Below are 25,734 nucleotides of genomic sequence, written 5' to 3' on the forward strand. Positions count from 1 at the left end.
AAGTGAAAATTACAATAATAAATTTTTTCAATTGTTCAGCAGCAATAAATAAAATAAATTCTTCCTTCAAATCTCCCACCCAATAGCCCAATTCATCTTCACCTGAGGATCCTGAGGCATATTGTAAACTTCTGCATCCAGAAGCACAGTACAGGCACTAAAAGGCAAAGTTTGATTTGCTAGTGTCCTTGCTGCACGGTAATGGACTCTCAGAACCTCTTGCTCATTTGACATAATAAGCTTTTCCTGAAATAAACACAAATAATACACTCAGTAATGTAGTTGTGTATATTTTAACCACTAGGCTTTTGAATGTATTTTACTGTAGCATAATTTAACCAACATTCAAGTAGTTAGTGCAAATATCTTCAAACAATATCTGATCAGAGGGGAATTTGTTCACAGATTTGGTAAAAGTCATAGTCTGGATCTTAAGTAGTAACAAGCTAATAGAACTCAATGGTATTGAAGTGTAACTCAGACAATTTCTGGTGAATTCACATGCTCAGTTAAACATGGAAATCAGAAAATATATTCCTAAGCTCCCCTGCATTTCCAAAGGATGCAAGTTAAAGGGATACACTTACCTGGACGTAGATCTGTTTGGGCCATTTCAGGAAATACCCTCATTTGGCCTCAATGGATCTAAAAGTGAAGTTTTGTTTTTCCCCCTCAAACGGCCTGAATAGACCCCTAGACACAATGAGTTCAGGTCTTTGGGGAAAAAAAAATGCTTTTAGGTCTGTTTGGGCCAAGCAAACTTTTTTCTCCCCCTCCCAAAGGAGCTGAACTCTGTGTCAATAGGCTGGTTTAGATCAATTCACGAAAAGACCTTCAGATTTTAGGTCATTTCAGTTTTTAGATGTGCAGATAAAGGATACCCCACCTGCAGTTGGAGTTTTTTTTTGAAATAATACTTTCACAGATTCCTATGCACAGTGCTGCACCAAAACAGCTTTAAAATCAGACCAAGGTGCAATGCAAAAAAAATCCAGCCCCATTAATTCCTAACTCTATTGATAGGTAGATGTGAACAGCTTCAGTGCACTGACAGTATGGTAGAGTACACAGTATAACACTGCAGCAATATACAGAAATGCTGCTGTTTCTTGAAGAATCTTTCAGGACATCATTCTAATATGGTTTTTAGCTGGCTCCCAAACAACAGACTGAAGCAGGTTTTAGCCTATCTTGTGCAAGACAAAAGAGTTTTATGGAAACATGTACCCGTTCAATACTATGTTGTAATCGAAGCTTCATTCGTATAACTTCATGTTGCCTGAAGAGTTCTTTCAGTGCTTCAGACAAAGATGGAGGAGGTGTTATCTAAAAAAATATAACAGGAGCAATCAATATTAACGCAAAATGCTATAATTTGAAATCTTTGACAAAATCCATGAAAAAATGCCACTGCTCTACTACCTTTCTTCAAATAAACGATTTACTCGGTAATGATTAATCTGTTTCAAATACTAGAGCCTAGTCATGAATAAAAGAGGAGCACCTTCTATATAGTTTCCCCTTGAGTTAGCTCTGAATTTAAGATTTCTCCTGTTTTCTTCTCATTTCTCCAAGTACCCTTTCCAAACTCTTTGTCCAGGAGGTCCATCTTATGCTCCCTTGTTATATTAATACCTTCAAATCTACAGACAAAGCAGCATGAGGCTGCACGTTGACTCAGTGGTTAACACTGCTGCCTCTCAGTGCCAGGGACCCGGGCTCAATTCCAGCTTTGGACAACTGTCTATACAAACTCCACATATTCTCCCCATATCTGCGTGAGTTTCCTCCCACCATCCTAAGCTGTGCAGGTTAGGTGAACTGGCCATGCTAAATTGCCCAAAGTGTTCAGGGATGTGTAGGTTTGGTGCATTAGTCAGGAGTAAGTATAGGATAATAGGGTTACTCTTTGGAGGGTCGGTGTGGACTTGTTGGGCCGAAGGGCCTGTTTCAACACTGTAGGGATTCTGTGATTCTCTGAGAATGAAACTGGGTTGGAAGGATGAGGAGGATGAAGAGATGCTTCAGCATGAGCTTGATAAGTTGAATAAGTGGGCAAATGTATGTCAGATGAAGTATAATGTAGATAAATGAGATGTTATCCCCTTTAGTCACAAAAATAGGCACACTGATTGTTATCAGAATGGTGATAGACCAGGAAAGGGGAAGGTGCAAGGAGACCTAGATATCCTTGTACACTGAAAGACTCCGGCCCGAAATGTCGATTTTCCTGCTCCTCGGATGCTGCCTGACCTGCTACGCTTTTCTGGCAACACACTCTCAACTCTGATCTCCAGCATCTGCAGACCTTACTGTATCCTTGTATACCAGTCAATATGCAGGAGCACCAACTGGTGAAAGCAGCAAATGGTATGTTGGTCTTCATAACAAGAAAACTTGAGTTCAGGAGTGAGAATGTCTTACTGCAATTATACAGGGCTTTGATGAGACCATCCCTGGAGTATTGTGCAGTTTTGATCTCTGATTGGAGGATAATGACCTGGCTATGGAGAGAGTACAACAAAGAGTTACTAGACTGATTTCTGGGATGGCATTTGGATTACCAAGAGCAGTTTTAGACACCGAATCTAATGATGGATGTGCTGGCATCGAGGAGAATCCACAGGAGGTTTACACCAATGATTTCAGGGTGTGATAATACCATAGCTTTAAGAGGTATATTTTGTCCTTTTTTTTGAGGAGAGTTTTTGAGCTTAAGATGATGAGCTGTCTCATCCAAGCCAACAAATAGCTTAGAGGTCTTGGGATTTTATTTTTGAAAGTTGGAACAATTGAAGCAGCATGACTGTGTGGAATAAGGCACCCACAGAACTAGGTTTTAATTTAGCTTTCAGTGGCTATTGGGGGTTTTGAAATTGAGTGCGGAAATGGTTTCTGTCTGCAACAGCTAAAAGCTTGGGTTGTCTTACATGCAATTCTGGCAGCAATCTATTTTACTGACTTTGCTGAGGGTAGGTTTATGGGAATTTTACTATATTGGAACAGTTGCAGTGTAATACTTCAATAATCTATTATTCTGATAAGTTTTCCAATAGAGTTAAAGTTACACCAATTCTTCTTTCTTTTGAGCAGGTTTTAAACGTAGGGGAAAAATAAAATGTGCTTTGCTTAAAACAGAGTAGTGTAACCAATCAAAGTAACGTGGAACATAGCACCTTACACTTCCCTTTAAATAAAACAAGAGTTGGGTCTAGACTACCTCTTTGATATATTCGGAGGAGAAGGGCTTATGCCTGAAACATTGATTCTTCTGCTTCTTGGATGCTGCCTGACGTGCTGCTTTTCCAGCAACACACACTCGACTCAGATCTCCAGCATCTACAGTCCTCATTTTCTGCTATATTTGGAGGAGGTTTGGACTGGCCAATAAAAAGGGATAAAGGGCTTTCATATAAAGGAGCAGTTGAGGACTCTAAATCTGTTCTCAATTGAGGTAAGAAAGATGTGGGGGAGGAAATTTCATTGAAACTTACAGAATACTGAAGGGCCTGGATAGAGTGAACACGGAGATGATGTTCCCATTAATAGGAGAGACTAAGACCCAAGGGTACAGACTCGAGTGGACAGGACAACCCTTCAGAACTGAGGTGAGGAGGAATTTCTTCAGCCTGAGGTGGTAAATCTGTGGAACTCATTTCTGCAGAAGGCTGTAGACATCAAGAAATTGAGTATACTTAAGACAGAGATTGATAAGATTCTGGATTAATAAGAGGAATAAAGGTTATGGGAGAAGGAAGGAGAATGGGGTTGAGAAACATAATCAAACATGATTGTATGGAAGAGCAGAATCAATGGTTGAAAGACCTAATTCTGCCTAATAGATCTTATGGCTTTGTAAGATCCAGACAACTCTGGATCAGTTACAACTATATTCACTGAAGTTTTGAAGAATGAGGAGTATCTCATAGAAACCTATAAAATTCTAACAGGGTAAATGCAGAAAAGATGTTCCGGATGACCAGGGAGTGCAGAACCAAGGGACATGGTCTAAGAATACTAGTAAGCCATTTAGGACTGAGATAAGGAAACATTACTTCAGTCAGAGTGGTAAGCCTGTGGAATTCTGTGGCAACTGCAGAGACAGGGTTAGCTGTTTCTTTGGAAACAAAGTCATATTGTATCCAAAACTTCAATTTTTTGTTTCCACAGATGCTGCCAGAACTGCCCAGTTTCTCCAACACTCTTTTTATTCCAGGTCTTCAGCAACTGATTATTTCGCCTTTACTGCTAAATGGACTTTCAGAGGACAGTTAAAAGGTCAGTCACATTGCTTTGAGCCTGGCACCACATGTAGACCAGACTAGGTAAGGATGGCACAACTCCATAGTGATATTTGAGTGAATGCCCTAGGGAATTACCTTGGGCCTCTGGATTATTAATACTCGACTGATAGTGCTACTGAACAAATAAAGAATCACACATAGGCCAGATTTCTTTCCCTAAACAATATTCGTGAGCCAAATTTTCTAAAATGACGATTGTTGGTAGTTTCACCCACCATCATCTGCTGGTATCTGACACTATGCCACAGCCAGCAATGGTATTAAATACCATCTGGTGTCTCCAAGCCTTGCATTCAGTAGCCACAATATATAAAATTCACAAACATTTTGCTAATTAACTTTTATTCCTCTACAAATGAACCCCAGGGCTTTGTTAGCAATGTGCGAAATAAAAATTGAGTTTATGTCAAAAATCTTTATTCTCCACTGCTCTTTCAGTGTTCTACCCTAATTATTCAAAGGTCCTGAATCACTCTAACTTATTATGCCATAAACCTGAGCAGTTCTTCTCCAGTATTCCAAGTAGCCATTCGTGGGCGGCACGGTGGCACAGTGGTTAGCACTGCTGCCTCACACCGCCAGAGACCCGGGTTCAATTCCCGCCTCAGGCGACTGACTGTGTGGAGTTTGCACGTTCTCCCTGTGTCTGCGTGGGTTTCCTCCGGGTGCTCCGGTTTCCTCCCACAGTCCAAAGATGTGCAGGTCAGGTGAATTGGCCATGCTAAATTGCCCGTAGTGTTAGGTTAGGGGTATGGGTGGATTACGCTTCGGCGGGGCGGTGTGGACTTGTTGGGCCAAAGGGCCTGTTTCCACACTGTAAGTAATCTAATCTAATAACAAGGTAGAGTGGATTAATCAAATATGGTAATACCAAAAGTTGAGCAGGAAAACGGATATCGACTGGAATGCATACTCTGTCCAGCAGAGGGGGCATTCTCCTTGGTAATACAAGTGTTGCTGTAGGCAACCAAATCTCTTGAAATGCTATTTTGTTGAATTAACTAATTCAATATCTTGGAGCAGTTCTCTTGATACATACTTGTTTCATGAACATTAACATTTGGTAACTTCAAATTATTGTTTATATATTTATAACATGTTTAAAACAAATCTGTGCAGGTTTTTCTATTTGAGGTAATAGATTCTGATGAAACAAAAATAAAGATCTGCATTTTAAAAAACACTTTCATGAACTTCTTTATTCACAATTACACTGTTGCTGCAAAGCATCAATGACTGATCTAGAAGATAATTTGCAAAGCCTGTGATCACCATAGAATATAAACAGCAGAACCAGTCCTGAATTGACTGAACAAAGTGCAAGATTTACAGAGATCCCAAAATGTTTATTTTAAATAGGGAAGTTTGAAGTAAGAATACTCTGAGGGGGCGTTTTAACTGGAAATAGAGCTTTGCTGGAGCAGAGCTCATAAGCTTTTCACTGGAGTGGAGCAGAAATTCAACAACAGGAGATCTCCAGTTAGCAATACTGGACAAGCAAGTCTCCTATCCCGTGCCGCACCCCCCCCACCCCCACAAATGAACGTTGGAGACATCAAAATAATTTGTTAGTCCTACAAACCCCACTCCTTAACCTTCAAGTTCTCTGACCAGGATTGAACCGGACTTTACCAACTTTGTCTTACTGTAACAGGAATTGAATCTCTGACTCTATAATCTTTTTTTTAAATCACCAATACAATGTACTTACACCTTCATACAACTATCCATCTCCACCCTGTCTCAGTTCTTCTGCTGCCAAAGCCTTCATCAATGCTTTTTGCCTCCCCTCCAGGTATAACTGTTGAAATGCACTTCTGGTCTCCCATCCTCCATACCCTTCTACATGTATCCTAACTTATACCCTATAATCTCTTTCCAGGCTTTTGATTATTTGTCTCAACACATTTTTGTTAAATCTTGAATAACTCTTCTGAAATAAGTTTGGATGTTATATTACAATTAATGCTCCATAAACTGTAAACGTAAATATTGATTTTCACGTAAGAATGTTCTCCAACCCCATCCTCCACCAGTGCACCCTGATTTCACCTCCCTTTCCATTCCTTCTTATTTTTCAAGTTAAAAATTAGATTCTTGAAGCCATTACTTCACAGCTGTACTAATTTGTACTAATAGGATTTCAAAACAGGTTAACAGATTTTATAGCACAGAAGTATAGCAAACAGTTTCACATAACAATGGGATGCATGGTGGCTCAGCAGTTAGCACTGCTGCCACAGGGCCAGGGACCGGAGTTCAATTCCATTCTTGGGTGACTGTGTGGAGTTTGCACATTTTTCCAGTGTCTGCATGGGTTTCCTGCCACAATCCAAAAATGTGTAGGCTATGTGGATTGGCCATGCTAGATTGCCTGTAGTGTACAGGGATGTGCAGGATAGGTGGATTAGCCATGGGAAATGCAGAGTTACAGGGATAGAGTAGGGGGTGAGTTTGGGTAGGATGCCCTGAGGGTTGGTGGGGACTCAGTGGGCTGAATGGCCTGTTTCTACACTGCAGGGATTTTATGATTCCATGGAAGGGAAAATGCTATTTGAGAATGTTTCACATCTCTATGGGCTTTTCAGGATTTCAACAAAACAGTAACATTTGCTTTTTCTTCCACTCCAGGTGAGATGTCATATTAATGCAGCTATACCACATTTATTCATTGCACAAAAAAAATCACCGTGTCTTATGTTCATCCAGCTATACTGTCAATTAAACAAACACGTTAGCACCATCATGAATCAGAAACCTGCAATACAATCTCCATTGTAAGAAAAAGTGTATTATGTGGCGTCTCATCTGTAAACTACTTAGGGAGAACTCAGATGAATGTAGGTTTTCCTTTGTCTATTAAAAAGCATCATTCTTCCTTTAAGACGTCTGTTTCAGAAGACTAGATTTGACAACATGACTGCATCCAGCTTTTATGGGCAAGGAACATGCTGCAGTTATTACATGATGGGATATTTATTATTCCCTATCAATGATGCAAGTTAATAGCCCTGCCTCATCATTTGCACAAAAAGTCATTCATTGGAGAATTAAATGCCCCATAAATTGACCAGGTATCAAATTTACTTCAAATATCTTGCAGGATATCTCTGCAAGTGGTACTCAGGGTTGTGCCATCAATCACCTTCTCTCCATCAAAGTCACGAGGTGGGGATGTGATGATGATGATTGCTTGATGTTCAGTATCATTCGTGTTTCCTCCAATATTGAAACAATTGGAGCCTGAAGGCAGCAAACATCTGGGTAACATTCAGATTTAGGTTGGTAAGTGACAACTAACATTTGAGCCACAAATTTACTGGGAAATGCCAACCTCCAACAAGAGAGAGTATCTGACCATCATCCTTTGATGTTCAATTCACTAAATTGCCCTCATCATCCTCAGGGGTTAGTATTGACCAGAACCTTAGCTGGGCGAGCTATAAATACTGTGGTCTCAAGAACAAGGCAGAGGCTCAGAATCCTGCAGTGAGTAACTCGCCACCTAGATGAAGGCACAAATTAGAACTGTGACACTTTGCTTGCCTGGAGGACCTCAGTCTCAACAAGACTCAAAAAACTCATCATCATCTAGGGAAAAGAAGCCTGCTTGATTGGCACCTCACCTAGTATGAACACGTGATAGGAACTGGCATGGAGATCGGAGGCCAAATGGAACCAGGGAACTGGTGATGATTGTATTTTAATTGAGGAATAATCGAGAGAACTTGCCTGGGTCTATAAATACAGGGAGTAAGTAATCACTGGAGTCTTAATCAGTGGCGAGAAACTAGAAAATTGACTAAAAAAGCATATGCCTGGACTTTGTCTAACTATATTTAAACTTCTTACAAATGATTTGGATATGAACACAGGATTTACAGTTAGTAAGTTTGCAGATGACATCAAAATTAGAGGTGTAGTATACAGCGAAGGAGGTTACCTCAGTACAACAGGATCTTGATCAGATGGGCCAATGGGTCAAGGAGTGGTCATTGGAGTTTAATTTAGATAAATGGAAGGTGCTGCATTTTGAAAAGGCAAATCAGGGCAGGACTTATACACTTAATGGTAAGGTCCTGGGGAGAGTTGCTGAACAAAGACATCTTGGAGTGCAGGTTTATAGTTCCTTGAAAGTGGAATCGCAGGTAAACAGGATAGTGAAGTCAGCGTTGGGATACTTTCCTTTATTGGTCAGGGCATTGAGTACAGGAGTTGGGAGGTCAAATTGAGGCTGTACCAGGCATTGGTTAGGCCACTTTTAGAATATTGTGCGCAATTCTGGTCCCTCTCCTATCGGAAGGATGTTGTGAAACTTAAAAGGGTTCAGAAAGATTTACTCAGATGTTGCCAGGGTTGGAGGGTTCAAGACTGAATAGGCTGGGGCTGTTTTTCCTGGACTATCAGAGGTTGAGGGATTATAAAATAATGAGGGGCATGGTTAGGGTAAATAGACAAGATCTTTTCCCTGGGGTGGGGGATTCCAGAACTAGAGAGCAGAGGTTTAGGGTGAGAGGGGAAAGATTTAAAAGGGACCTAAGATGCAATGTTTTCATGCAGAGTGTTGTGCGTGTATGGAATGAACTACCAGAGGAAGTGATGGAGGCTGGTACAATAACATTTAAAAACGCATCTGGATGGGTTAATGCATAGGAAGGCTTGAGAGAGATGTGGGCCAAGTGCTGGCAAATGAGACTAGATTAGTTTAGGATATCTGGTCAGCATGGACGAGTTGGACCCAAGGGACCATTTCCATGCTGTACATGTTCCTGTTTCACTACAGGGAATGACATCACCAACCCAAGGAAACACAAACACAAACAGAAAGTGGGCTACATCATCATTGCTTCATCTAGAGACGCACTGAAGATGTTACCTAGTATGGTGATGAAACATCTGAAAACAAATCTTCCTGCTCAGTGAGCAAACCTACATTCAGTGCTCTACATCTCTATTTACTCATGCCAATGCAGTGTGTATCATTAAATAGAAATATTGGTGCAGCACTTTTCAAAGCAATGACCATCAAGGAGGTGGTAACAGATACATTGGAACACCATCACCTACAAGTTACCTGCCAAGCTATTCACCATGGAGGAGAAAGTGAGGACTGCAGATGCTGGAGATCAGAGCTGAAAATGTGTTGCTGGAAAAGTGCAGCAGGTCAGGCAGCATCCAAGGAACAGGAGAATCAACGTTTCGGGCATCAGCCCTTCTTTAGGAATGAGGAAAGTGTGTCCAGCAGGCCAAGATAAAAGGTAGGGAGGAGGGACTTGGGGGAGGGGCGTTGGAAATGCGATAGGTGGAAGGAGGTCAAGGTGAGGGTGATAGGCCGGAGTGGGGGTGGGGGCGGAGAGGTCAGGAAGAAGATTGCAGGTTCGGAAGGCAGTGCTGAGTTTGAGGGATTTGACTGAGACAAGGCGGGGGGGAGGGGAAATGAGGAAACTGGAGAAATCAGAGTTCATCCCTTGTGGTTGGAGGGTTCCCAGGCAGAAGATGAGGGGCTCTTCCTCCAACTGTCGTGTTGCCATGGTCTGGCTATCCCCTCCCCCCCTTGTCTCAGTCAAATCCCTCGAACTCAGCACCGCCTTCCTAACCTGCAATCTTCTTCCTGACCTCTCTGCCCCCACCCCACTCCAGCCTATCACCCTCACCTTAACCTCCCTCCACCTATCGCATTCCCAACGCCCTTCCCCCAAGTCCCTCCTCCCTACCTTTTATCTTAGCCTGCTGGACACACTTTCCTCATTCCTGAAGAAAGGCTGATACCCGAAACGTCGATTCTCTTGTTCCTTGGATGCTGCCTGACCTGCTGCGCTTTTCCAGCAACACATTTTCAGCTCAAGCTATTCACCATGCTGACTTGGAATTATATTGAAGTTCCTGTCAATGGATCAAATTCTCGAACTCCCTAACAACAACGTGGGTCAGTACATGGATTGCAGCAATTCAAGAAGGCAGCTCACAAGGGCAACTAGAGATGGGCAATAAACATCCCTGTAGTCAGTGATGCCCATATTCTCTAAGTGAGCAAAAGAAACTTGTACCTGCTGCCATGAAGTCCCATGCTGCATTCAGGGGCCTTCAAAATTACAGCACAATATACTGTAGTTGTATGTTACACTACTACATTTCAATCTTTCCAATTACAAAGTACCTAATGTCACCTGTTATTGCTTCCACACCAATTGCAAAAAGTGATTTTGGAAACAAATCTGCAATGCAAGGATATCGTCATCACTGTGATCGATTTATAATGATTTTAATAGCTATTCCCCAACAGACCACATGATTAAGTCAATACTGGGTCCAGTTTGACTTACTTTGCAATTTGCTTATGTATTTTTATCCTCTAATGAAAGCAGCTCAATGCAAAACATGCATTAAAAATTCAGTATTAAGGATGAAAGGGTTCACGTGATTCATTCAAAAGTGCACATGTAAAAAAAGTGAGAAAGATTCTTATAATCACATACAAACTAAATTTACCACTTGCAGTCACTAAAATAGTAAGGTCGGTACATTTTTAACAGACAACACTTACAGTTGGTATGCAGAGTTTGCTCAGAGGGTTTCCATCCAGCAAGTATGATCCAGTGAATGTAACAAATTCATCATAAAACTGCGGTGCTTGAGGAGTGACACTACATAGCACTTTACGCTTTTCTTCTATCTTTTTTCTAATGTGGAGGTATTCATAGTAAGGGTTTGCCTTTTCTGAATGGTAAGGTTGAATTTCTTCTAGTTTTAAAGAATCTACAATGGCTGCTAGTGACTGCTGAGTCTTTTCCTTTGCTTGCTGCAGTGTGGATTTAACTTGTGCAGGATGTGGAACTCGTGACATCTTTCGTTTGTGTGGATGATGCACTTGCCCTTCTTCCTCCTCTGTGAACTTGGACTTGGTTTTCACAGGTGTAGAGCTTTCTGTGTCTTTGTCAGATACCTGTACACAATTGATAGTAGATTGTTTGTTTTGATTGGCAAGTATGTTTGCTCTATTACGAGTAATCCTCTGAGGAATATCTTGTTCTGTTCGGTCAGCTTCCATTTGCTCTTCAGATTCCTCCTTTGCTGACTCAGTGGACTGCCTTCTTTCATTTAGTGCTACCTCTTCCATCACCACTGCTTCTTGAGCAGTAATCTTTGAAAGTTGAGAAAAGTCCATCGCCAATGAGAAATCTTGGTCTTGAGTTTTACTTTCCAAGGATACAGGCTCATTATTTACAGAATGAATGCATGTTTGTTCAGTGGAAGGCATTGCTTCAGCTGACTCTTCTGGTGGTTCGGACTGTATTTCGTCAACAGAGGCTACTAACTCCTTGTCTAATTCTGAGCCCTCTTGATTATATGTTGGTTCTTGACCAGCTGAAGTAATACTTGTTTCACTTTCTTCCATCTTTTCTTGAGATTCATTTAATATGTTGTGGAGAGGCCTCGTTTGGTCCACAAGGTTTTCACTCACATTATTGCTGTCTGATAATGATGTGGACAATGGAGAGAAAGTCTCTTCCAAGCCCTGCATTTCATCTGATTTACAACAATGTGACACATCCTCTGTTGTCTTGTGACTTGTAAGGTCAGCATTTGTGTCAAGAGGAGGATATTTAGCATCCTTCCCATCAGCAATTCCTGCACATTCTGGTTTGCATGAATCCGAAGACCGATCTGTATCATGCAAAGTCTGAGCTTGTGGAAAATCTTGAGTTGCACATTTTGGCCAAAAGAGAACTGGAGGGGTAGCATCATTATCTAACATTGCCCTCATACAAGAGGAGGTTGAAGAATGTGTAGGTGAAAAATAGGATGCTGATTCTTGAACATTTGCTACTTGAGAAGGCTCACTACAGGTCATTTGTGGAGACTTTGATACCAATTCTGAAGTCAACTGGTCTGAACATCCCCACTCTTGTGAAACATGTTGTAATGGGCCAAAAATATTTTTCTCACAAGCTGCTGAAGCTGAATTGCCATCATTATTGCTGTGTAAAGGACCATCGAGCCTGTCATAAGATATTTCCAATGGTTTATTTGACTGAGTGCTGCCAATCAAACAGTTTATTTGTGGCTGCACCACAGGCATCTGCTGTGAAGTATTTTGAATTATGCTGTTGGAATTTGCATCCTGCGATAAATAATTAGTGCTGTTTGGCACAATGACAGCAGGTGGTGTGGGAACAGAAACTTGTAAACAGGAAGTACTATTAAATGTGCTCTCTTCAGTGCCACTATCTGGAAGTGGTTCTGCTTGGGGGGAAATACATACTTGGGGTTGTACTGTTGGTGAAAAACTATATTGTTTTTCACTTGAAGGTGGAAGGTTACCTTCAAGTTGCTTATGGGACAATTTATCATGGTCATTTGCCACAGCTGGTATACTGCATCTCCGAATATCACCTACTAACCGACATTCATTCTCATATCTAGCACTGTCAGCAGAGACCGACCTCAGATAAGATCCTGAAAGTTTACTGGAGTATGGCGATTTAAGTCGGTCTGGTACATCAGCTAAAACATCAAAATCTCGTTCATATACAGCAGGTGATTTGGCACTAGACAGAAATACTGATTGAGAAAAGGAAGACTGAGACTCCGAACCCTCAATAGTGAAATCTGAATCATAGTCTGTTAAAGGCCGTGGTGTTGCTACAGCTGAAGTCTGACATGAATCTTCTGAACTTGCAACTGAAATCATTGATATAGACCTTGACGTTAGCCCTGCCCGATCACGTTCTTGTCTGGGAGATGCAGTTAAATTACTTTCACAACTTAAAGGTCTTGATGTGTCTGGCAAATTCTGTTTTGCATCAGTGGACAGCGATCTCACATTGGTGTCTTTCAGCTGCTTCTCTTTAGAATGTATCTCTGATGGATCTGAACTTTTTGACCTAGTAAGTTCTTTGCTCGCTGTTGAACTCTTCAATTTTTCTCGTTCTTTTATTTTTGTGAGCTCAATGCCAGATCGATGCCTCTGCCTCTCTTTTTCTTTCAGCTTTATTTTCTCTTTGTGTTTTTTGTGCCACTGTTCAATCTCTAAATCCTTCAGACTTAGCATCCGTTCAAAACTGGTCTGCATCAAGTCATCGTTTACTAGTCTCTTTTCTTTTGGCCTCACATCCTTTGCAGAACTAGAGTCTTTAGACTTCAATTTATCAGTTTCGATATCTTTAAGCTTTGCTTTAACAGTGATGTTTATTGGTACTCTCTCCTTTGGTCTATCTTTTTCCTTTCTTTCCTTCTCTTTTGTATCAGGAGTTTTAAGGAAGTCGTCTTTGACTTTTTCCTTTGAGCAGAATAATTTATCATGCAATGCTTTGCTACTTTCAACATTGTTACGTTTCTTCTCATCTTGCAAGTGCTTGGCATTTGTCACAAGGTCACCTTCTCTTTCCCTAGACTTTTCTTTCTTCTTCTCTTTTTCAATATCCCTGTCTTTTTCTTTCACTCTGACTGCTTTACTAACTGTGATGTCTTGAGAGTCTTTTTCAAGTAATTTTACCTTCTTCTCCACAGAATGTTTTTCCTTTTCCACTTTGTCCTTCATTCCACTAGAGTGACGCTCCCTTTCACTTTTTTCTCTTTCATGTCTTTTCTCCAATTTTTCCTTACTCTTTTCTTTCTCATCAGGTTTTTTAACTGAGAATATATTCTTCAATTTGTCATTTTCCCGGTGGATCTTTTCTGCAGTCGAATACAAGTTACTAGAACGGTCTTTTTCTTTTGTTCTCTCTCCGCTGTCTTGTAATTTACTAAGTGTTTTGTCCTGTGGTTTTTCATGAAGTTCAGCTTTCTCTTTCTCCAACCTATTTTCATGTTTTATTTTCTTATCTCTATCAGAATATTTTTTTTCCAACTCTCTCTCTTTTGTTGGGGACTTCTTTTCACTTTTCTCTTTGTTTTCCTTCTTTTCTTTATCTGGAGTATCAGATTTGTCTTTATCTGTGCTTTTCTCTCTCTCAAATAACTCCCAATGTTCTTTCTTCACAAAGACACTAGAGTAAATAGAGTCATCTTTGTCTGTAAGCACAATTTCCTTCCTTTCTTCAAGACTGGCAAGTTTAGTATCCTTTTCTTCTCTAGAATGTTTTTCCTTTTTATTCTTTTTAGACTTTTCCTTTTCTCTGTCCTCTTTGACAGATCTTTCTTCCTTAAAATACTTCTCCTTTGTTTTTTCCTCTTTAACTGGAGTTTTATCTTTCAATGACTTTTCTGATGGAGCTAAATCAGAGTTTTCTTCTTTGAATATTTCATTAGTATCATCATTTTTGAAAAAGTTCTCTTTCCAGTATTCTCTATCAAACTCAGGATATACATCTTTTTCACTCTCTTTTTGTCTATGCTTTCCCCTCTCATTTTCATGCTCTTTTTTAACTTTGTTTTTTTCTTTATCTTTATGCTTTAATTTATGCTTTTTTATAACCTTGCCATCCTTGTCAGTCTTTTTAAGCACTTCTTCCATGCTATCAAATATATCGGTCTCCTCCTCTTTGCTTCTTGATCCAGACTTCTCACCAAATTCAACATGTAGATCTTTCTTGCGATGTTTAGTCTTTGCTTTGTACTTAAAAGATTTGTTGCTGGAACTCTCAGAGGTGTAGTCAGAATCTGTAAGATGATCAAATCGCACAACTTCAGATTGAAAGGAAATGTCTGATGCTCCTGTAGATGTGCCAGTTTTGGTATTTTCCTGTTTAAGTGGCTTTGCTCGTTTTTCATTTAATCCACATGCATGTTTCGGTGATTTGGAAGTTGAAAGGTGGAATTGATGACCTGAAGACTCATCTTTCATACATAAAGACTTCCTGAATGAATCCTCCTCTCTTGTACGTTCTAAAGAGTCCAAACTAGAGCACGTGGAAAAAAGCATCAATTTAGCATTTTCCTTCTCTTCTTTTTCCTGTTTGAATTCATGGTTCTCTTTATTTTTACTTTGCTTCTTCACCTTTTTCTTCCCTTTTCCTTTCTCCTTCTGTTCAATGGTAACCAGATTTTCTTTCTTAGTCCTTACATCCGATTTACTGCTGCTATCTGGAACAACCTCGAGAGAGTTTGCTGAACAAGTTTTTTTCTCTTGATGTAGTTCGTCATCTGAGCTCTCAGAGCTAGATGAAACAAGAACTCTTGCTGATTTTTGCTTTTTAATTTTAAATGGTTTTTGCAATTCTAACTTTGGAGGTGTTAAGTAGCTGCTGTTCTCTTTTATGATGTTCTTTTTACCATCCTTTCTTCGAATCCTTTTCTGATCTAGAAGCTTTCCCATTTCTTCTTCTTCAACTTCATCATCGTCATCATCCTTGAATTCATATTCATCCATAGCAGATGATGTAATTGATTTGCAGGGTGTCAACTGCTGATTAGCATCGGTTTTTAATTCTTTTTCTGGTTCAGAATCATCCATAATATCATCAACACTAGATGGATTCACAGAAGGCAACTCTTCAGATTCTAGAAAAATATACAAATAAAACGGAATTGACATTTGGAAATGATGCATTTTCAAGTCCTATTGCAAAACCTTTCTAATGCTGTTCATGCACAGCAGCACATGAAACGATGTATGATCACAGCATGCTCCAGACGGACAGTTTTACTCATATCTATTTTTATGGAGAAGCTATATATAAAAAAAAAGTTCATTGAGTAGTGCTCTGCATTTAAATGCCATGCACAAACAAACTGCTCACAGAGTTGAGGGAACAAAGTTCACTTTTTGGAATGACCTCGATGGAGAATATGGTAAACTATCAAAGACTGTTAAAGAGAGACCGTGGGGGAGCTAGCAAGATGAACAGGAAGATGGCAGATGCCATGTAATATAGAGAAATATTAAATATTAAGGAAAAGAAATACACCTTAAACAGCAAAATTTTAAATGAAGTAGAGAAGCATCTATTAAAAGTTTACAGTGCTAGTAAGGAGCTAACAGAAATCCATATAATTACAAAATTTGACAACTCCAATTATGTCTCAAGTATAAGCTGAAAATATTTGAAAAGTAATTACACTGAAAGTACAGTGGGACATTAATTGCAGATACAATTAATATTCCTGGACTGTCAATGGAGTAATAAAAATGAAAAGAATGAGCTAAGGTGGTGTGGGGAGAGATGGCATGGTGACACTAAAATTCCAATAAGAGGCAGCGTGATAGGGAAGAAGTAGAGGTAATAGAAAGGAGCATCGTTACAAAATTATTGACTTTCAGAGTTCAGAGTTCACACTTTTACAAATTATAACTTGTCTCAAGTCTGGGACAACTGAAATAATATTGATATAAAGTAGTTAAGCGGGCAGGAGAGCAAACATTTGTTAGACCTGACATGCTGATTTTGGTAAGCTATGAATAAAAGAGAGATTTCTATATTATGTTTCTTCAGAAATATTTTCTGTTAACTACATGATGCACTTAGGATTTACATGATTTTACTCAATAGATTTGAAAGCATTCTTTTACGAAATATAACACATTTAATTGGATATAACTATTTTGAAAGACTATATTTATACAATGTTTCCATAATACCAAAACTGTTCAGCGTGGCTAGGATATTTATTTCTTGTCACCTGTACAACTGTCATCATCATCATCATCAGAAAGAGGAAGCTCTCCTTTCAGAAGCTGCTCCATTTCATCTGAATCAGCCACATCCACAGGACGTTCTCCACGGTGATTCATCTGATATGCATCCCCACCATTGCGCAAAAGCAGTTTCACAATCTAGTGAGAAATATGCAAAATTGTGAATTGCTATCCAATCAAACTAGAAAGTTAACAAAGTTAGTTTTAAATTTGTGCAAACTATTAAGAATGGAAATGTTTTGGGTCAAATGTTTGCAATGAAAATGGACCGTAACTTAATGACTCTTGAAAACCAGAAAAGGTGAATCATAATCTCAGTACTTTTCTATATAGTTTTGTTAAAAAAAGATCACAAGTGTTTGGCATATTATGTTTGTTAACAGGAAGTAGAAAATACAGAAAATTCAATGTGGGACTTATTTAATACTTTTATAATGCAAATACCTAGAAAGAGGGGTTTCAGGAAAAAAAAAACAAAGTTAAGCAGATTTTGTAATGTGGAAAGTAAACAGGATTACAAAAAGCAGCATCAGTAGGATACATAATAAGTTTACTCATAGACAGTTAATGGAAGTACTAGTCAAAATAATTTACTCTATTACATCAGATGTGTTGGAACATAATGCAATAGTTTTACACTTGGGCTGAAGTTGGATGGCAATAGATTTAAAACAACATTCAATTGTCCCAATTGCTTACATTCAATTCCTGGTTTAGTGATTAATTATTAAAAGGGAAGGTCATTGAAGAGAGGCTAAAAATCAAAAGTGAAGAATTTCCCGGTTCAATTTAAACTTTTAAGGAACAATTCTAAAAAGATATTTCTCAACAGGATTCATGTTAACATCACTAAATAACAAAGAAACAACAGTCTGTTCATAGATGGCAAACAGCCAATACAGATTTTATAAGCCACATAACGATAGGATTGCCTGAAAGAATCACCGGACACAAATCATCAATTCTTTTGCATATAAACTTATCTAACTTAAAAATTTTCTGTATTTTCTAATTTCAAGTCCAGTATTAGCTTTCTATGACATAATAAATAGCTCATAAATCATATACATACATCTCTATGTCCATTGCTTGCAGCATCATGCAGTGGAGTATCATTATCAAGACCCTGGGTGTTCACATCTGCTCCTGCCATTATTAGCTGTTTGGCAACTTCATAGTAACCCAAGTTGCAAGCTTCATGAAGTGGAGTCCAGCCTGGAGAACAAGCAAAAATGAACATTTGTGCTTTCCTTTTATCTACCTTAATTCATTTTTGTGAAAAAAAAGGAAGTTTCTCATTTCAACTATTGAATTCCAGAATCTAGTGTGATATATGAAATGATTTAATAATAGGGCAAATATTATATAGAACATAGAATATTACAGCATAGTACAAGCCCTTTGGCACTCAATGTTGCGCCAACTTGTGAAACCAATCTGAAGTCCATCTATCCCACACTATTCCATTCTTGTCCATATGCCTATCCAATGACCATTTGAATGACCTCAAAATTGGTGAGTCTACTACTGTTGCAGGCAGTGCTTTCCACACCCCTACTGCTCTGAGCAAAGAAACTACCTCTGACATCTGTCCTATATCTATAACCCCCAATTTAAAGCCATGTTCTCTCGTGCTAGCCATCGCCAGAGGAAAAACGCTCTCACTGTCCACCCTATCTAACCCTCTGATTACCTTAGATGTCTCAATTAAGTCATCTCTCAACCTTGTTCTCTCTAACGAATATAGCCTCAAGTCCCTCAGCCTTTCCTGTAAGATCTTCCTTCCATACCAGGCAACATCCTAGTAAATCTCCTCTGAACCCTTTCCAAAGCTTCCACATCCTTCCTATAATGAGGTGACCATTACAAAGATGATGTATTAATTCATCTCTACAAAGAATGTTTTAGTGAAGACAAAAATCCTAATATTTACAAATGCACCAGCGTTACTGTCACTCTAAGTGGACCTGTCTACTCGAGTTAGATTTCTTTCAGTTTTATAAATCCTTTGAAATCTTCCTTTCCAAATATTATGTATGATCAGCCTAGATACCTAACTGTGGTGAAGCATTCCATATATAAATAGTCTTTGTGAAACAAATTCTTCTCAGCACCCCTTCATTTTTATTATGATAATGTATATTGAGCCCCTGGTCCTAACTCACCAACCACATGAATATCTTTAATTTGTTTCATTATCTAAACTATATCAGCAGATTTTGTCGAGTGAGAAGCAAGGCAAAAGGATTGGGAGGGACAGAGTTTCAAAAGTTTTAACGCTTTTAACATCACAAAATGAACTGTGACTATCTTCCCAATTTATGTACAAAGGAACAGATTAAGATATTATGTAATGCTTAATTGATCCTAGCACCATCGGAGAACAGAAGCATAAAGCAAACTTGGTCAGTAATCAACTGCTTAGAATCTCTGGGACTTGTGGTTAGGCTTCAATTCGTCTGGAATCAAAAGTCCTTATGAAGGAAGAAGACACTGACTTGGCTAAGTATTTTTAAAATTTTTCCACTCTAATTTATATTAATACAAAACTATTTAGGTAAAGACTCCTCAGGGTTTACCACTGAAGGTTTGACTAATGTGAAAGAGTCATGGAATGGTTCCAATAGAATCATTCACTGAACAAACCTCTTTGGACATTTGTATTCTCAATTTACAAGTTGGATGGCATCCACTCCACACTGAGTCTTTGAATAAGCGTTAGGGAAATAACTGTGGGAGAATTAAATTCTCCAATCGCCTGTAGAGGGTGCACTGACAATATCCAGGAAAGAAATGAGAACCAAGTCAAAGTTTCACATTTTCTTCAGAAAAGCCATCTGCTGTTATGCCCCCAAATGGCACTGTCTTCAGCAGCCAGTGCAGATGAAATTGCACTACTGTTGACTTAAAAAGAGGCCACCTCTATTTAGAGGGAACTAAAAGAATTCCAGTTGGACAAATCATACAAAGGGTCCTAACCAGTGCATTCTAATTGCTGCCTGTATTTACAAATCATCTTCCTCTAGAATGAAGTACCATCCCTTAGTGTTAAAGGATGAAATGGCATAGCATTCAAATAAATTAGACCAAGTATCATTACTGCCAGAATTAAAATTATGAATGAAGATGTAATCTTCATTCACCTCTAGTTGATTCAAAAAGAACAATCCTCATGGAAAACAATGTGGCTTGCCACTCTTAATTGTACGCCAATGCAAAGCCTATCTTTGGATTCAAGCATTTTACCAAAATTGCTCCACCATTCAATCACCAAGTGTGACAATTTAAAGGTGCCGGTGTTGGACTGGGGTGTACAAAGTTAAAAATCACACAACACCAGATTATAGTCCAACAGGTTTATTTGGAAGCACTAGCTTTCGGAGCATTGCTCCTTCATCAGGTGGTTGTGGAGTATAAGATTGTAAGACAAAGAATTTATAATGAATGTTTACAGTGTAAATGTAACATGATTATTCAAAAAGATGAGACTTAAGACAAACGTGGCCTTTTTCAATATATCATTTCAGTTGCATCACACTGCAAAATTTGCTATAAATTTTGTGCTTTATGATCTTATACTCCACAACCACCTGATGAAGAAGCAGCACTCTGAAAGCTAGTGCTTCCAAATAAACCTGTTGGACTATAACTGGTGTTGTGAGATTTTTAACCAACAATGACTGCATCCTAGTACATTTATTAATGTGCTTTGAATTTGAGCACATGAACATAAGGGCAAAAATAAACTTCTGAATAAAAATGAGTGGAAGGTACTGTGAGGAAAAGTACAGCACTTCATCTGAATTGACTGGAACAACTGGACATTGAAAAATTGCCAGCAAGCAATGAACAGCTGCAACAGCCCAGATATAACAGTGAAGGGAAGGGCACATCAATGACACTTAGGACAAAAAAAAATGTCTTCAGAGGAATGTGGGGCCCTTGGAGACTATTTCCCCTCTCAACCATTCAAATGTACTTCTTTTGAAAGATGAAGAAATGAAGAATTTAGTCTTAAACATTTAACATTTGTCGTTCAATTTCAGATCAGGTTATGTATGTGTGGAAAATACTGGAGATCTTTGTTTTGCATATATTATAACATCTCCATCATGTCAGCAACATTCTATTATAACAGATAATGTTTGATTAAGACCTCTTACCCCAAAACTGTTCTGCAAATTTTCCCATTTCCTTGCAGATTCATCTCCTAAAATATGCTGATTGCTCACCATTATGTTTTACCAATAGCCATTATTTACATAATGCTGTGTCATGCAAGCAGCAAAAAAAAAGTTTGACTCGATTCTCACCCATGTGCACTTTCCAGCATGAATTTTACATTATGATCAATGAGAACAATGGTTTTGTTTTTCTGCTCTCTAACAAGTTGCACAAGATCAAATGTCACTTAAACTGAGATCAGCTAGCTCAACTAAGACTAGAGAGTCATGCCTGACTCATCTGCTACAGAGATAAATTCACTGTGATTTCAGGGGAAAGGAATTCGTTAAGACATCAAGTAATAGGAACAAGGATTCACTAAAAAAAAGTCAAAAGAAATCCTCACTTCTCTCAGTGCAAGTAACTTTAGAAAGTCAGATACCATTGACATACCAGCAAAGTCTTTGACATTAACATCAGCACCCTGACTGATGAGCTCCTTAACTTGCTTGGTCTCACCACGAATGGCTGCCATGTGTAATGGAGTTTCTCCTCGCTCATTACGTTTATTGACTTTGTCTTTTTGTCTGGATGATGAGCTTGGAGTCTTTTTTTGCCCTGGTGTTGCTTGAGATGGATGGTTTGGAGTAGAATCTAGTAAGGAGACAAATGAAAATATCTGTTCAGTAACTGTGATAAACTGTGGTAATATGCCAAACTGCCAAGTCTACAGTTATTCCAAAGACCAGTTTGATTTCATGAATGATGAGCAAAATGTGTGTACTCTGTGCAGTCATTTTCTTAAAAGATACAACTTCTTGCCCCCTCGTTCCAGGAAATTCTTTTCCCTTTACACCTGCAGTACCAATACTCAAGAGGATGATGAACTAACTCCATCAATACTGGTCTAAAACTGACTTCAGGGAGATTAAGTATTCACTATTTTACTAGTGACAGTAATTACACTGACTACATTCTACCTCATCACTTGATTGAAAAAAAAACGGTCTGAACAAAAACAAAGACTGGACAGAAACAACTGCGTAAAAACTTTGTGCGTTTTTCATTGGCTTTGTCAGAATCAAGAGACTTAACATGGTGGTCTTGACTTTTGCTCTGAGTGAGGAAAATCGTAAACATGATGAGGGAAAAGGTGCTTGGAATGATCAAAGCCTTGCTTTTGGGGGTTGATGGGGTGTTAACAGTGCAAGGCTCATTCCCCAAGAAAACAGAGTGAAGGCAATTTCAGGTTAATGGGTGGATGTGGGGTCGGGTGAAAGGCCCTCCTTGGTGACCTTCAGCTTAATCGAGCTATGAGAAAAAAAATAATATGAGGGAAGAATCTCTCCAGACCTTAACCACGCAATGCCTGAAAAAATCCCGATGCTCCTTCTATGCCAATATGTCACCTTTAATCTTCCTGGCATCCCCGATGCCAATCTATGCCCAAGGTTACTTATTGCCTGTGCCAACCTATACTCCTCCAACCATGCTTCTACATATGGTCCTTTATATCTGTTTTTTTAATTTTGTGCAATGCATGCCAACCCAGATGTCCAGCAACCTCTTTTATGCTCAGGAAGTCTTATGTCATTCGGTATGCTTTCCTTTATTGGTCAGGGTATTGAGTACAGGAGTTGGGAGGTCATGTTGTGGCTGTACCGGACATTGGTTAGGCCACTGTTGGAATACTGTGTGCAATTCTGGTCTCCTTCCTATCGGAAAGCTGTTGTGAAAATTGAAAGGGTTCAGAAAAGATCTACAAGGATGTTGCCAGGGTTGGAGGATTTAAGCTATAGGGAGAAGCTGAACAGGCTGGGGCTGTTTGCCCTGGAGTGTCGGAGGCTGAGGAGTGACCTTATTGAGGTTTACAAAATTATGAGGGGCATGGATAGGGTAAATAGGCAAAATCTTTTCCCTGGGGTCGGCGAGTCCAGAACTAGAGGGCATAGGCTTAGGGTGAGAGGGGAAAGATATAAAAGAGACCTAAGGGGCAACTTTTTCACGCAGAGGGTGGTACGTGTATGGAATGAGCTGCCAGAGGAAGTGGTGGAGGCTGGTACAATTGCAACATTTAAGAGGCATTTGGATGGGTATATGAATAGGAAGGGTTTGGAGGGAATATGGGCCAGGTGCTGGCAGGTGGGACTAGATTGGGTTGGGATATCTGGTCGGCTTGGACGGGTTGGACTGAAGGGTCTGTTTCCATGCTGTACATCTCTATGAGTCTATGTCAATTCAACCTGTACCCTTTATGGGCAGACCAAATGACCCATGCTGATATTTGAAAACAAAGTTCAACATTATAAACTTTATTTTGAATAAACATTCATTAACACCGATTTCCTACATTTACATTCCTTCTAACACCAATCCCTTATAAATTCATTCAAATGCTTAACCCTTCATAAGAAAACCTATTTGTAGGTGTAGGCTCACAAAGAATTCATAGCTGCTTAAAACTACCAAACTAATACATAACCCACCATGACGATAATGGTTGCGAAATCAATAACCGTAGCATAAATTCTATGATAATCCTCGGACTTAGATCTGACTTAACGAATAGTGAAAGAGCGCACAAACTGTAGAACTCAAAAAACCCTAAAGGTTAGAGATTTAATTGCTTTAACAGCTCTATAATTCAGTTCACCTTTTATACACATTTACATTTTAAAAATCCTAAACAGCACTTTACTGCTGCCAATGGTGCCTCCCAGTGCCCTGTCTAAAAGGGTATCCTAAATCTCCAAAATGGCTTGTGCAGCTCAGACACTTTTCTGGAAAAAATGTAAGGCCCACAAGTTAGGGCAAATATTTTCTCATGGAATCTAACATCTGCATCAGGAATGGAAGTCAGTATCACTTCATTCCAAAAGCAGTTCAGATGCTTTCAGACTATCAGAGTTCATATTCTATTACGTGTGACCACACTGGGAGCTTGGTGAAGCCCTTACCCCTGCCAGTTCCTTCCAGGTCAGAAATTTTGGTGCCATATTTAGAAGTCACCCAGACACCAATTAATTCTCTGTAAGCCAGCAGTATCACTTGTATGCCCACTTTGGATGCCTGGTCCTTCCACTTGTACCCAATCAGTCTACCACCCTGACTCTCAGACAGTACTCCACCTCGGCCAGCCACTTTTACCCACACACCACTTAGCTGCTTCTCTCAGTCATCCTCAGTGCTTTGTGCAACTTAGGTCACCGTCACTGAATGTCAATCATGATATGGCTTAAGTTAGTGTTCCCCAAAGATGACAAGATATGGCTCCTCACTGTCTAGAAAGTACAGTACATAGCTGCAGAATACTTCAATAAGTAGTTGGGAACTAGAGGCAAATATTACTCGGTAGCAGAGACCTTAATTGGGAAGGGGAACTTAATTCTCATGATCTAGCCTTTTAATAAGCACACAAGATGGAAATGGTTTCCTGACAGCTCGACAAGCCTTTAGAATTCCAAGAAGTTAGCTTCAAAAGCTCACTCCACCATCGAGTTTCTGAATTTTTCCCCCTCACACAATTAATTTTGCCTGCCTACCTCGCTTCTGGGAGCGGCCACATGGTTCTATCTACTCTTTGGATATTCCACTCTTGAAAATTGGATTTGTTTGAAGACACTTTTAAATGTGTAGCTGCTTCTGAACAACAGATGTGCAAACTACAACCTACCCTTATTCCCCAGCCTGGTGAAAACAGTGGGTGCTGGATTCAGGGCAGGATTTCCAGAATGGGTGCTTTGGCTGAGCATTGTAAACATGAAAGTATGTTTACTCTGGTAATTCATAATTTACAGCTTCATGTACATTGAATATTTGGATGTCATAATGGTTATGTTGTGAATATGCAAGGAAACATAAGTATAAAAAAAGAGATACGAGTGTTTGGCTGGGGATAGCAGAAGGAGGAGGAAGGTGGGTGAAGAGAAAACAGGCACGAGAACCAAAGCAACAATAGAAATGATATTTTTTAGATCAAACACTAAATGGTGTAAGTTAATATTCTTTGTCAGTTCTCAAAACCAGATTCAAGTTCAAATCAACAAACAAAAACAGAAGTTGATGGCAAAGCTTAGCAGGTCTTGCAGTGTCTGTGACAAGAAATCAAGAGTTAAAGTTTCAGGTCCAGTGACCCTTCCTAGGAACTTTTGATTTTGCTTCACAGATGCTGCCAGACCTGCTGAGCTTTTCAAGCAAATTCTGTTTTTGTTTCTGATTTACACCATCCACAGTTCTGTTTTTATTCAAGTTAGAACATAGAACAATACAGCGCAGAACAGGCCCCTCGGCCTTCGATGCTGTGCCAACCTGTGAACTAATCTAAGTGCATTCCCCTACACTATCCCATCATCATCCATGTGCTTATCCAAGGATTATTTAAATCTCCCTAATGCGACTGAGTTAACTACATTGGCAGACAAGGCATTCCACACCCTTACCACTTAGTAATGAACCTGCCTCTGACATCAGTCTTAAAACTAATACCTCTCGTACAAGCTGACGTAATCAACCTAGGAAAAAGACTTTCACTGTCTGCCCTTTCAAATCCTCTGATCATCTTGTATGTCTCTATCAAATCCCCTCTTAGCCTTCTTCTTTCCAATAAGAACAGACCCAAGTGTCTCAGCCTTTCCTCATAACATCCTCCCTCCAGAACAGGCAACATCCTGGTAAATCTCCTCTACACCT

The 25,734-nt window shown here is 39.4% G+C and overlaps 1 protein-coding gene across 6 annotated transcripts in view; it reads right to left on the bottom strand.

Annotated features, from left to right (window-relative positions):
• ankrd12 (ankyrin repeat domain 12) overlaps nucleotides 1-25,734 on the bottom strand; it is a 179,984-nt gene that overhangs the window by 8,689 nt on the left and 145,561 nt on the right. For all 6 annotated transcript variants that reach the window (XM_072569863.1, XM_072569862.1, XM_072569858.1 and 3 more), the window contains 6 exons: nucleotides 21,499-21,699; nucleotides 17,954-18,096; nucleotides 16,866-17,019; nucleotides 10,849-15,746; nucleotides 1,228-1,326; nucleotides 103-246 (listed from right to left, as the gene is read on the bottom strand). In XM_072569863.1, the coding sequence (XP_072425964.1) occupies nucleotides 103-246; nucleotides 1,228-1,326; nucleotides 10,849-15,746; nucleotides 16,866-17,019; nucleotides 17,954-18,096; nucleotides 21,499-21,699 (5,639 nt within the window). The remainder of the gene's footprint in view (nucleotides 1-102; nucleotides 247-1,227; nucleotides 1,327-10,848; nucleotides 15,747-16,865; nucleotides 17,020-17,953; nucleotides 18,097-21,498; nucleotides 21,700-25,734) is intronic.

This window comes from Chiloscyllium punctatum, chromosome 5, assembly GCF_047496795.1.
Source record: "Chiloscyllium punctatum isolate Juve2018m chromosome 5, sChiPun1.3, whole genome shotgun sequence".
NCBI lineage: Eukaryota > Metazoa > Chordata > Chondrichthyes > Orectolobiformes > Hemiscylliidae > Chiloscyllium > Chiloscyllium punctatum.